The sequence below is a fragment of the Hoplias malabaricus genome, chromosome 14 (assembly GCF_029633855.1).
Source record: "Hoplias malabaricus isolate fHopMal1 chromosome 14, fHopMal1.hap1, whole genome shotgun sequence".
Taxonomy (NCBI): Eukaryota; Metazoa; Chordata; class Actinopteri; order Characiformes; family Erythrinidae; genus Hoplias; species Hoplias malabaricus.
The window spans coordinates 11,375,308-11,389,798 of record NC_089813.1 but is presented as its reverse complement, the minus strand read 5'-3'; the positions used below and the strand labels follow the sequence as shown (position 1 = coordinate 11,389,798).

General features: G+C 38.0%; 1 protein-coding gene across 3 annotated transcripts in view; it reads right to left on the bottom strand.

The window, feature by feature from the left end:
* espn (espin) overlaps positions 1 to 14,491 on the bottom strand; it is a 53,821-nt gene that overhangs the window by 23,640 nt on the left and 15,690 nt on the right. For 2 of the 3 annotated variants that reach the window (XM_066644951.1, XM_066644950.1), the window contains exons 3-8: positions 13,389 to 13,575; positions 12,711 to 12,893; positions 10,844 to 10,975; positions 9,829 to 10,060; positions 8,441 to 8,712; positions 859 to 1,017 (exon numbers count right to left, since the gene is read on the bottom strand). In XM_066644951.1, the coding sequence (XP_066501048.1) occupies positions 859 to 1,017; positions 8,441 to 8,712; positions 9,829 to 10,060; positions 10,844 to 10,975; positions 12,711 to 12,893; positions 13,389 to 13,575 (1,165 nt within the window). Of the gene's footprint in view, positions 1 to 858; positions 1,018 to 8,440; positions 8,713 to 9,828; positions 10,061 to 10,486; positions 10,508 to 10,843; positions 10,976 to 12,710; positions 12,894 to 13,388; positions 13,576 to 14,491 lie in introns of all 3 variants that reach the window. The other variant, XM_066644949.1, reaches the window with a different exon arrangement.

Below are 14,491 nucleotides of genomic sequence, written 5' to 3'. Positions count from 1 at the left end.
AGAGGGCTCATATTCTGTTCAAGGCAATGGAGCGTAGTTCCTGTTCGATGACGAGCACAAAAGCTCAAGGCCTCAACTGTCAGTATTATATAACACATCAAAAAAGCTGAGCAAACACCCCACTGTGTTTATTGAACAGTGGAATGGCCGTGTACCTTAAAAGCTTGGTTATGCCAGCACTGGGACACACCTTGCAGGGATTTGTGCGGTAATGTGGCAGGTGAGAGAGAGGACAGATAGGCTGATCTGGACCAAAGACAGCTGGCTGCTATGTCTATATTCACAGGAAGCAGTCAAAGGCATGTGACCACCATTTTGAGACCATGTTTGTACTGTAATTGTCTTTTAATGGGCATTTATCAGCGGTAATTTAGCAGTAATTAGCATTATATAAATACATTTTTAAGTATCATTACTTATATCAATATTTTGGCCATTTGACAGCTGTGGTGAAATATACACAAGTAAACATGAACTGTTATTGGACATTGAATAATTTTGGAATTAAAAAAACAGGTTGACAATGAAAGGAAAATATCAACAACACATCCGAGAATCCAAAACAATTTGTCAGATTCTGTCAGAACAAAAAATAACATATTTTTTTTCCAAATTTAATGTCTGGTTCCAAGCTAAATTTGGAAAAATGAAGTGGACAACACTAAATACAGAAGCCATTATTTACACAACCAAAGGCAATATACATTACTGCACGTGTTAAATTATTAACCATGTAGACAATTCTACATTTATGCGTTATGTAATATTTTACGTGATCTTATTTTATTAAGATTTTTGCTGAAACTAACCGAACTAAACTGAACTGAAGCCAAATTAAATTGAATTGAACTCAATTACCTCCTCATTGGGTGCCATGGATCTGCTGGGGCGCTGGTCCGTGGTGTCGTTGCCCAGGGTCTTGTAATAGTCCCCAGTGCTGGGCTGCTTATTGAAGCTTCGTGACTTTCTGTTGGAGTCCACCCTCCGCAGTTGGTCTGGGTTCTCCCCTGCTGTCAACTGCAGGCAGAAATATTTACAGTAATAAGAAAATAAATAAAAGTTTATGTGAAAAAAAAATGTTTAGTGAAGTTCTAAAATCAACACGAGAAGCTGGAACTTATGTAAGAAAACCCACACAGTTACTAGGGTGGTATCTTTGCAATTTTTCCATTACTGCAAATGGAATAAACTGTTTGCCAGTATTTACTTTAAACATAAATTTAATGCCCATAATAGTATCATATTGTATGAAATTAAATACATAAACAATGTGGGAATCATCACTATAATGACTTTGGTTCATATGATTACATAAGATAACATGAGGAGATATGCAACACAGTACAGACTGCTAAAAGATTCTTTTGTTTACAGTTTTTTTTGGTCTGTTAAGTCCACTGTTCTTCTGGGCTGGATGCTATTAGATGTGCAACAGGTGAGTGAATGAAAAAGAGGCATGTGAAAACTAAGAAAGAAAAAGGACACTAAGAACAACCATTTTTCCTTTGTGTTGTATCTATGATTTTCTGCTGATTCAACACCTAAATTATAGTTTTTTAGCTATAGATATATTACAAAGACAAGCTATAATTTACAGATTCTACTTCTATTATGCTGATTTTTATTTATATTACCTACAAGTAATCCGACTCTATTCTCCATTTCTCACTGAACTTGTAGGAAAGTTTCACATGACCCAGGCAGATTTACTTCACTGAGAAGGAAGGAGAAACAAAAAGGCTTTTCATGGCCCATGAGCTGAACTTTAACACTGTCGCCTAAGCTTTACCTTTTTAACGGAAGGGATGCAGACAGGGGCTTGGGTGAGAGTCTGAATGACCTCTTGTAGAGTGTTTCGGTAACACTGCACTCCACTTTAACACACAAGCTCTCACTTTCTTCTTCTGTCAGTCACCCAGCTGATGCTGATAGAGGTCTCAGTTTTTGCTTTCCGTATTAACAGGATAGTTTGACCTAAAATGCTAATGTCGCTAATAATGAATGAGAGGTAGTAAGGAGCGGATAGAATTCTGCACATGAGGTCATGCTAACCTGTCCCCACTAGCTTTCATTCAATGCAAGCTATGTGAGAATATTGTAGGTCAGTGTTAATGTAATGATATACTGCACATGTTGTGGAATTTCAACATCACTTTTAAATCTGTTTAAAAAAAAAAAGCAATTGAAGTACTTAAAGGGACAACTTTCTAATGTTACACCTTCGGGACATCTTGACAAAACCCAAAGGCCCACCTACAGGTAATTTTCATGTCTCCAACAAAAAAAGCAGCACTGCTTTTCCTGATCTTGGTGGATTTTACTAATGCAAAAAACCCTTGTTTGCATAGTAATGTGACATTACACAACCACCGCCTATTACTAAGTAATAACTTCATTTCCCACAGCACAACAAGGGAAGAAATAAATCAGCTGTGTGCTACTTATATACAGCTGATTATTATTGTACCATAAAAGAGCGACAGAATAAAGAGGTGAAACCGATGACAGAAGAATAGATTTACAGGACAGACTAATTATGATGCAGGTGCTATTAAAACGTCAAACTGAAAATGAGTCATCATGAAGAGCTTACATGTACCTTCAAGCACAAAAGCACCAACAGACTACGGGTCAGAAACAAACAAGAACCTCAGCCTCCATGACACTGTTATATTGATAATATCACAGGAAACCTCACTCACTCAATGTCCGTGACTTCCCCATTAACAAATACTGACCTTAAGGGTCAAATTAGCCTTTCTTGTTATTTTCAGTTCGTTCGGTGACCAATTTGCATTGTTGACTAAAGGTCCTTCCTCTCTGTGGGCTCGTTTCAGTGTAACATGAGCTGGTCCAGTGCAGATGGTGTGATTGTCATACCTCAGGGAAATCGCTGCATGAAAGGCTATGATGACCTATACACAGCACAGATGTGCCTCTCCAAACCCATCCCCATTCAAACCTGTTGAATTTTTCATTACTCATGTTGCGTACGTATTTGCTACTTTGTTCTCGTGCATCTATAACTCGGCCACCAGAACAGAACAACTAAAGGTCAGGCTGATTCTATTACTTTCCTACCAAAAATACTTAATAGTAATAAAATAATAATAATAATATTTAATGATTAAAAACACACCAATAAGAAACAAATTTATACAAGTACAATATAAGTTAATATAAGTGCAGAAACCAGATGCTCCCTGAATTAGGAAAAGTAAATAGGAACAGACATTCCTCAGGATTATTCCTTCCTATCTCAAAGCAAACACATTTTACACAATGAGCCAACAAGTGCACAAGCTATTAAACTCTTTGTATGCTGCATAAGAAGGATCAAACATCTAAACATCTCTTGCAAAACACTAATCCAAATCCGAATTTATCAAAGAATATAGCCTCTATAAGCCACACTGTGTTAAAACCTAGTCCTTACCCTGTCCCAGTGCCGCCAGTCCAGTCAGTTTCAGAGAAGCTGAGAAGTTGGTGGATGCACTGATGTCACAAGATCCCCATTCCCCTGTGCTGTGTGACACTCTACCTGCCGTCCGCTTTACCTTTCCCCACCTCCTGCAGCACATGCACCAATCCTGAGCTAGCACAGTGACATCACTGCCCATTTAATGTCCAGTCACAAGCTCCAGTGACTGGGGCTTCTTATGCAAAGTCTGGTTACAGGGCCACAGGGCATGGCCGTCCAGTATCAAATCTACAGCCGACTTACTGATTGTGTTGTGCACACTAGTGGCAAAAGGAATCTGATTACAGATGAATGTTGCCAGCTGCTTCATAGCGATGGTTTAACAGTGTGACGTTTCTCTTACTGGGAGTGACTAATGGGAGGACACTGGCGCTAATTTGGAAAGTAGGACAAGTGAAACAAATCAGTAAGTAAGGAACATATGTAATCAAAATCAATACCATAAAATAACTTCATATATCTTTGAAATGCTACTTTTGTGAATAAAAGGAGTGTAAAATATTCTTGAGCCTAGCTAATGACACACATTAAAATATAAATTCTCCACTTATCGACTGAAGCTAAACTGTGACGTTCAAATGAATGAGATCATCCAAACTCACTAAAGTCCAGTAAGCTCTTTTAGTCTAAACAAGAGCCAAAGTGCTGTGCCAGGAACTGGTTGCCATGAGCACCTGTGTTGCTATAGTAGCCAGGGTGGATTGTTTTCCCTGCACACGCTTATTGTTGCTCCAATGCTTTCTTCTCCTTAACATCACAAACAATTAACAAGCTTTTGTGTGTGCATGTGTGTACGCGTTTGTGTGCTTGTTTGTGCGTTTGTGAGAGTTTATTAGTGAGTGAGAAATTGAAACATGTTCAGTGTCTGGGCAGCATGCCAGTGTGTATATTACATGTTTAATAGGAGAAAGTGTGAATGTGGGGGTTTCTGTACATGCCCCCTAAAGGCAGAATTGTGATTAATACTTAATGATGGTAATGAGGGCCAGCTCGGGGCTGTTCACCTGGGAGCATGTGTGTGGGAGTTTGTGTGTGTGGTGTGTGTGTGTGTGTATATAAATTAACCAACCTTCCCAATGTAACCTTTATTAATCAACTAAATTCTGACATTGGTAAATTCTGACTGACATAATGCCCAAAATTAGAATAAAACCAAATAACATTACTCCAGTGAGTGTGATATTGTGTGTGTGAATGTGTTGGTTTTACTTTTTCCAAATCTCTCCTCATGGAGTCTGTATTATTTGGGGTTATCATCCAATACCTAGTTTTACCGGTTAATCAATAATTTTAAATAATGTGTGCTGTTGATTTAACAAATTCACGCAGTCAAGGAGAATCTGAACAAAACATTGTTCTTCAAACTCACTCACACCTACTACTTTATAGAAACAAATATCATATATATCTTATTTGTTTGTTTATAATTTTTTGCATTTACTAGGATTATGTATGATTTTATAAGCACCGCGCTTACTGAGAAGGCATTAGTTTAAATATATATATATATACACACATATCCTAGGTGCCTAAGACTTCTGCATAGTACTGTATATAATAAGACCTTTGAAACAAACAACCTAATTCTCCATAGTCTCTCTCACCATTAAAATCCTGTTGACCACACCTAGACTGATAACGATAGGACTGCTTGCATCACAAATGTTAAAAACCACTTCTAGTGTTCTAGTGAATGATCTACTCATGGATAGTGGCAAGTTAAGATCAAACTGTTTGTGCAGTAATCAATGTGACTATAGCATTATTATTAAAGCTTCTAGACAGAGTAAAAGTAATGAGAGCTAACATTTATTTGGTCCTAATATAAGTTAGTAGGTTCTCTCCCCATGATTCTTCTGACCAAATTGGACATATATATTTAAATAGTCTTGATCAGCAGAATTAATCTAAATAGTGCGGAATACTAGCTCACATTTTAGCTCATACCCATCTATCAGATCGCTTGACTTGACCCACCACTTGAATAAGCTATTGTTGAAGCTACAGACCCTCAACCACAGCTCTATCTCTATCTACTCTGGCCTGCTTGTAGTTAAAGGATGATGACATTTGAGGAGTTAAACAGGCACTGGGGTCATGAGAGCTGCTTCAAAAGATATGGGAATCAGGGTAAAGGCTAGGGGTAATTGTAAGAGTTGTGTTGTTCTTAAGTGTGATTGACAGGACAATGAATGTCAATACATTTTTAATTTTCATATTTTTTTATTCTCTGAAGAGCTAAGGAATATTTTTGTGAATTCTATGCATAGAATTTACACTGAACCCGCGCAGTGCATACACTATAATATAAGCTGAATAATCTTAACCAACCAGACAAGCTTTAGGTCGATTCATCTGTAATAATCACCTTTATATATTGTTTATATTCATAAAAAGGTTTGAAAGTTTTCCTCCTTCTTTTACTACTGAGACGGACTGAAGTTAGCGGTATTTCACAAAGCTATAAAACTTGACAAAGCAGTTTAATTCCCTTAGATGAACTAAAAGCTCATTTGTGAGGGAGTGCCGGTTAATTAGTTAAATTAATGTCAGGTCCATCATACAGCACTTCAGTGGAAGGAGTTGGGCTACTCTGCTAATGGAAGCCCTCATTAGAACCAGGGCACAAAAGCTACATTATGTGTGTGGCTCCATTTGTACTGATTAGTGTATATAGAGGAGAGATGGGCCTCGGGTTTCGACCGGATTATAGTTAAACAGCGACCCTTCGCTTCACTGGTTGTCCAAAACTTTCTGATGGTGTCAGAGCAAAAGAAGCACACATTCATGTACTTGGCCTACTTTTAGGGATTGCACTGCTCCAAGTTCCTCTCTCCTGATCTGTTCCTATAGCTTCAGCCAATTCAGAGTCCTGATATAACAACAGTGTTCTATTAGCGCAACAACTGTTGGTTGTATGTGTGTGGCATATGGAAGGTGTTTTTTGTGGATGGAGACACAACCTTTAGGAAACAAAGTGATGTGGATGACAGAGGATCTCTCACTTGCTAACTCCTATAAAATAAATAAATAAATAAATATAAAGCCCCCCATCGTCTGTGGAGCAGTTAACTGTGTTCTCTGCAGTGATGAAGCCCCATCCCATACGATTGGGAGGAGCTGGATGGCGTTTCTTATCCACAATTAATCATCAAACATGAATAACTGAGCTCTGAAATTTTTTTGTAGCTGTCAGTAAATCATCTCAGAAATATTCCTACAGCTGTTATACACTGTTACATAGTCATGTGGGCAAAATGTGTATCATGTACCAAAGATTTGCCATGTACCAAAGTCTAAGAACGATGATAGGTCATATCTGGCCGCAATAGGTGCTGATACCAATATATACTAGAATATCAGAGACACACATCCGTAATAATTTTTTTGGGTGTCTGTGTACAATGTGCTGTGATCACCCAGTGGTACTGTTTTATACCGATGCATATCAATTAAAAATCTGGAGTATCCCCTTGAGACTGTAGTGGGTAAAGATCATTGCTATACAGTGTATCAGTGCCTAGTCCCAGTTGTGACATAGCTGTTTAATGCTTGAAGCCACCTAAGGACAAGTGGTTATTTATGCATTGAAGGAGAATGACTTTTTCAGCACTCTGCATAATACTATCCACTGGGGATCTGTACCACTGTGAAGCAATTAACAGAGACATGGCGGAAACGCTTCAGATATTTTTTTAATCCTTTTGAAGGTTCAAAATCTGAAAGCTTTCATTGCTGCTTTGAAAATGATTTTGTATTGTGGACCACGCTGCAATGCTAGAGTAAATACTTATATCAAGAGAAATCCACTCTCTGACCTATGCAGCATTCACAAAAAATTATATCATTCTCATTTACATACACATAGCTTATCATTACCTTCCTTTGTTTTATATGCTTGCTGAAATGCTTCACTAGATCCTTGCAGTGTATAATGACACCATGTCTTATATATATATATATATATATATATATATATATATATATATATATATATATATATATATATATATATATATATATATATATATATATATATATATATATATATATATATATATATATTAGTAGCATCCCACTGCAAGGTTTCAGCAACACACTGATACAGGCAGCAAACCTCAGGGGTTCAATTGAGCTCTTTTATGATAAGCGCATTAGAGCAACACATCATTCAAACCCTAGAGATTACTGGATTACCCTTAGCATATTATTGTATAGGCTTCGCTATCCACTGCCTATTAGGTTAAATAAATTACATTGTATTTTATACTCCAAACGCTTTCATTCCATAAAGTTTCTTACGTTAAAATGTTCATTTGGACGAGGGATAAGAGGCTAGATTCTAGACGGTGTTCTTTATATCCGGTAATGTTCCTTCTATATAGAGTAACAGCAACAAGTGCAATTTTGAAAGTTGAATGGGTTTGTTTCAGATTGTTTTTTAAGTCAGTGAATGAATTAATCCATAATAATGCTTTTAAGACAGAACTTTATATATGTCCTATGACAGCGCCTCATATATTTCTTACATAGATGAATAAAGGGAAAATAAATAGCCCTAAATGTTTAAGGACTTTTGTAAAGTTTATAAATATAGTTTAGACGATGGGGAAACTGGAAATAAAGACATTTGAATGTCTTTAAACTGAAAATAAAATGAACCTCTTGCCAAAACACATCACCTGTTAAATTCATTATCAGTCATTTTTAAGACCGCCACTGATTCTTGAGGATGGTGCCTTTCCTCTTAGTCCCTTTTTCCACAAATTAAACTAGAGATATTGTATCAGCCCGATTATAAGAATCATCCCCCTAACTTCCTTCACTGTTTAGAAAAATTCATACTAGAGATTCTAATTTTTTATTTTGAAATAGCTGCTTTAAAATGTAATTATTAGCAAAAGACAATAGTATTCATTCTTGTGAACGATTTATAGATTAGAAAAATGTATGGTGTACCTCTCTTTTTTTCGCAGTGTCATTTTCCACATGCCGAAGTTTGCTCTTCACTTTCAGAAACTCTGCTGACCCCTGCTCCTCAGGTGGGATGGGAGGAGGATACATGGGTGGAGGTGGAGGGACGTAGGAGCTGTCAGGAGGTGGTGGAGGTGGAGGTGGAGGGAAAGTGGGTGGTGGTGGAGGAGGTTGTGCTGGCTCCTTCTTCTGAGCCCCATCAGGGTTCAGCATTTCCATGTAGGTCTCCATGTCACTGATGGTTGACTCTGGGCCTCCTTTGACAAAACACACATTATCCGTGTTTATTTAGAGTAACAGTTAGTTAGTTAGTTTGTAATTAACACTATATCTGCCCATAGGGCCACATTCATGACAATAAAGGTAGTAAGATAGGTAGCAGTTAGGATCTGTTGCCTCTTATGAACAAAATCAATACAGTCCAACATTAAATGTTTTATCGTAAGCTGAGCTTGTCCCGTGTAAAAGAGTGTCATTCATCTAGTCTGTAAGCATTCACCTGCATTTATTAGATTATTGTCAGTTACTTACAAACAAATTACCAAATGAATAGTAGTATGTTTAACAGTAGGATTCTATATTTAAAAAGTAACATCAGAAGTGTCTATGCAAATCCACTACAATATTTTGAAATGACTGACTGATCAGCTAACAGGCAACGTCTACCCAAAGTAAGTGAAGAGGATACCATTGAATAAATGTACTACTCTAAGATTCCACTGGAGGGCACCACTGGCTTGCCCACAGGCAGGTGGCCCTTACAACACCATGGCAACAGTTGTACTGAGTCTCTTCCAGCTCAGTGAACACAACTTTTCCCACCATTGTTAGGACAATAGTGCACACATGCTGCATTAAGCAGCCAAAGATGTCATGTCAGTAGGTTATAGTTTACTGTGTACAAGGCTTTGTTCAAAGCACATGGGAATTCAGAGAAATAAATACCAAGGGATTTTAAAAAAGGCTTTCAAGCATGACAGGATGGACGTGCACAAAAAAGTTTAGAAAACAATAAATTACAGAAGAAACATTTCAGCGCAGCCACATTGCTCTTTATGTAATAAATCTATTGTTTCTAATGCCAAGTATAGCATTTATTATTTAATATTTAGTATCCAGATCTCAGATCAGTACAGGTATGACTGATATCTAAACAGCTTTATCGGCATGTTGAGGCCAACTGACCACTTTCATCCTATCTTAAATGATTTCAGTCCTAACGGTTTATCCATACAGTTTCTGTGTAGAATTATAGCAAAACATCTTGACTGTGTTTGTGTTTGTGTGTGTATGATGAATTGCGTTACGCTAAAGACCTTGTGAGACTTTAAGATCAACTCAGTTCCTTTCTAATTATATGTGAATGTACTCACCTGCTGGTACTCGTGATGGAGATGAGCTGCTCTTTTTCTCTCCTGTGCTGGACTGGCTGGAGTTGGCTGAGTCATAGTTGGACAATGAGCTGGAGGGAGAGCCCACGTCGAAGTGAGCCACAGGCAGCACTGCTGGGTTCAGCGTGGCATTTGGAGAGGAAAGGCCTGAGTCAGGCTGCTTAAACTCCAAATCTGCTGAGGGGTCCCTTGATAAAATTCTATGTTCCACACTCTGAGAGGAAACAAGAGGAATAAAACTCTTTTTCAGAGCACAGTATTGAGTAAGCCATCAAATGTTTTATTAATATACAATTTGCTATTAATTATGTGGGGTTGATCATTTCAACAGGCTTTTTTTAGCTAATAACGTGGATTATTGGCTTGTTCTCCTCTGGATCTCTGTAGTGTTTAGTGTGATCTATTGTTATCTGTTAATCAGTTGTTAAATGTTGGATGCTAACATGTTACTGGGGCTACGTTAGCATAAAAATTAGTGATTGTCAGTTGTTAGTAGGATATAAAGGTTACTTTCACTTTAATTTCTCAAACAAGGCGTTCAGATTAGTTGGAAACAGAACGACAAACGTTTTAGTAAATTAAAGGAAATATAATAATTTGATAGTGTGAGGACACAGTGGTACATAGTTTAACAGCTTACCAAAATGGTGAAAACAGCCCTCTGTAAAGGATTCATTCATTAATTATTCATTTTTATTTTATTTCTCTCACATACATGCATACATTGTCCGTGGAAACTACAGGATTACTACCACTGCTAACTAGACTAAAGGCCTGTATATTCTTTTCAGAAGATCAATGCAAGCGTCTCTACTTCGGGATGCAGGTTTCTTCCACAGTCCCACGCAGACTTATAAACACTAATATCACTAAATTACCATTCTTACTCATTATTTTCAAGAGGGATAAAAAAAAACCCATACATTTATTAACAGACATCTATGTATTTAAATGCTACTTGACTGCTGCAAACACAAGCTGCATATTTGTTTTTCACCATGTTTTCCACTGTGCGGAGGTACTTGGCACACTGCGGATGACCGTTGTATTCAGCCAGGTCTGCTGCAGTGAAGCCATCCTGGTCTCGAATGCCTAGGTCCACACCATTGACCACCAGAATCTGACAGCACTGTGGGGAAAAAAAGAGAGGACGTGAACGGTGGGCAGGGAGTAACACATAATTTCGAAATATGAGTGCGATTTCTCATGCATATTGTTGATTTTGCACACTAGTAAAGTGGGATGTGGTCTTTGGACATAGCAAAAACTAAGCTTTGGTTAACCCGGATGCAAATTGGAAAACCATTATTTGCATGGCTCCAGCTTCAAAAGGTCAAAAGGTAAGCAATCAGCCTCAGCCAAGATTACCATTAAAGGAGCTCACCATCCCTTGAGGAGCATTTCATAACCCTTTTAAAATACTGATTGGGTGTCAACTGCAAGAATGAAATGGAATTATGTGGGTGTCTTGAACCCTACAAATAATGTGATTAAGTGTAACCAATCTTAAAATGGTATGTTGAAAGCATGGTAAAGTTTCTTTGGATGATTTGCATGATGACCCAACCTTCAGATTACAAAATATTTACTGTCCTACTTTAAAGCTGTAAAGATTGAAACCATGGTCGTCTAGTACTGGATGTCTGTTGCAGTTGGCTTTAAAAGGTAAAACATAGGTGGTTGTAATACCAAAACATTCCTCAAACCTGACTTCTGTATAAACCCTTACTTAAATCCTGTTTTTACCACTAAATTAAGTTATGTAAGGGAATTCTGAAATGAAGTGTGTGAGACTGAGTTGGTGAACCTGAAAGGGCAGGGGACACCCAAACAATGCCACAGTGCTATTTAACAGTAACATTATCACAAGAACTGTTTTAAAGAGACCTAAAGAAGGTAGACTGGTTTTGTCTCTTTCTCTCCCCCAGAGTTTTAACGCAGGACAGCTGTCCTCATGAATGTGTTCTTTGAAACCCAGCCCTTTAGTTCTCTTTCATAGACTGGCATATTCCATAGAGTGAGGGCCCTACTGACCTTAGTATATATTTAGAAGAAATTTGGTATCGAGTATACCTATCGACTGTTTTTTTCGTACAATACACACTACTACTGCTCTGTCATTTTATTTGTAGGAATAGGAATATTCAATATATTCAGTTTAGCCACAGGTTATAAATTGTCATTAACAGTGGACACCGCTGTAATTATTTGATATTATTTTTTGTCTGTGATGAACATTTTGGTTAAGACGGTTGTGTTTCAGTTTTGTATTCAGTTCCATCTTTATTGAATGTTCTATCTTTTACTGGTCTTGCAGTACATACTCAATACAAACTCATGACTAAAAATAGGATACTTAAAGAAAAAGAATAGAAAAAGAATTCCCAATCTCGGACAACAGTGTTGAATGAGTTCATAATTTACAAGAAAAACACCACATAATGAACACAGAACAAAATGTATACAAGAGGGCATACAGATATGCTCTAGCCCTGTTCTGTAGGCAAATCAGCTGTGTTTAGATTGTAGCGTCTTTTTGTAGTCACTGTTACCAACTTTGGTTACATGTTCATTGCATAATTTTCAGTGATTTTGTTGTAAGCTCTATTTGCTTATAGTTCTCTTAGTACTCCTTAATCTAACTTGTATCTTCATCCAGTCTCCAAGTCTTATATATTACAGTAAGGGCATACCTTTGGACCTCAGAGTTTCCATGTAATGTCATCTAAGGTTTCAGAGTTGTCATGTACAGCATTGTACTTCAAAGACCACAACAGCCACAACCTTTACAGCATCATAGACCATGACTGAAAGAGATTACACCACATAGTATGTCCTCAAAGAGGATTCTGTGAACCACTTACTTCCAGCTCTCCGTTCTCAGCTGCGTCATGGAGGGGGGTCCCGCCCCAGCCGTCCTTCACAATCTCCCCGCCGTGGAGAAGGAGCCAGCTAAGGACCTTGGCGTGGCCACGGCTGGCGGCAAAGTGCATGGCAGTGGCACCGTCGTTGTCCTTGTCAGACAAGCTGATGTCTGTGAAGCTCATCTACACAGAGATATAGCAGGTCCAGGTGTAAGCCAAATGGGAAGCAATACAAGGGATGTCATACTCATAATGCAGACTGTCTCCTTTAGGGTTATTTAAGTCTAGGTGTATTATTCATTTATTAATTAAGTTTATTTTAATTTTTTCTCATTCTAATTTATTTGGTACAGTAAAGGAAACTAAATGACTGAAGTATAGACTTACATATTTACATGAAGTAAGAAATACAACAAGAGAAGGCTTACAGGTGATATACTGTCACTAGCAAATGTCAACATGTATCAATGGCTAAAGCTGCTTCATAGGATAAAGCAAGGGGGAAAAGCTGTAATGAAAATTGACACAGTATGCCAGGGATCACATGTCCTATCTGAACAGTAGAGACTTTATTCTGTACAGCCTGTACAACTGTATGCATATGAAGCAATATACATACTGGGAAAAATTTGCAAATCCCCCTTAGGTTCCTGTAAAACCTTTTTTTTCCCCACTCACAAGCCAAACAATGACCGTGTTGTGTCCCATCTGGGCTGCAGCATGCAAAGGTGTCATTCCATCATTAGCTCTAATATTTGGATCTGCCCCACAGTCCTTCACCAGGTATTGGATGACCTCCAAGTGGCCTTCCTGACATGCAAGGTATAGAGGTGTGGCACCATTCTTGGTTTGAAAGTTGACAACACTGGAAAACAAAAATAGAAAAGAAACATTATGACAACAACATTCAACAAGGGCGGCAAAGTGCAAAATTCAGGAGACAACATCTAAATAATAAAAGACAAAAACATGATAGTAATGAGATCATATCTCCTGGCCACTTTAATTACAGGAGATTTAATTACAGGCTTTTTTTAAAGCACTGATCACAAAGATAAGATCACAGAATTTACACCAAACCTAACTGTCACTGCAGAGAGTGTTGCCAAATTTTATATTTTGATATCCACAGAATTCTGTTAACAGATATGAACAATATAAAAGCCAGAGAGCAACTTCCAAAAACACCCACAGGGAATGTCTGTACCTACAACGTTCTGATAAATGAATCTGACATTAACTAACACACACACACATATACACATATATAAAAAACATTGTTTTAATTTGAAAGAAAATAAAAATAAAGTTTGCCACCAATGTGAAAATAGTGAACTGACGGCAGCGTACTACAGGGTGGGACATTTATATGGTTACACCTTAATAAAATGGGAATGGTTGGTGATATTAACTTCCTGTTGGTGACACATTAGTATATGGGCAGGGGAAACTTTCAAGATGGGTGGTGAACGGGTGGAAGAGGGTTATGTGACACATCAAACTTATTGGGTACTGATAGCAACACTGCAGGAGAAATGCTAGCACAGGCTTCCAGTATCCGTAGTTTCAGGTGCTGCACGTCTCATATCTTCACAGCATAGACAATTGCCTTTAAATGACCCCAAAGATAAAAGTCTAAGAGGGTCAGATCCGGAGACATTCAACTGGCCCACGACGACCAATCCACTTCATCTAGGAATGCTCGGACCTGACACCCATAATGTGGTGGTGCACCATCTTGCTGGAAAAACTCAGGGAACCTGCCAGCTTCAGTGCAAAAA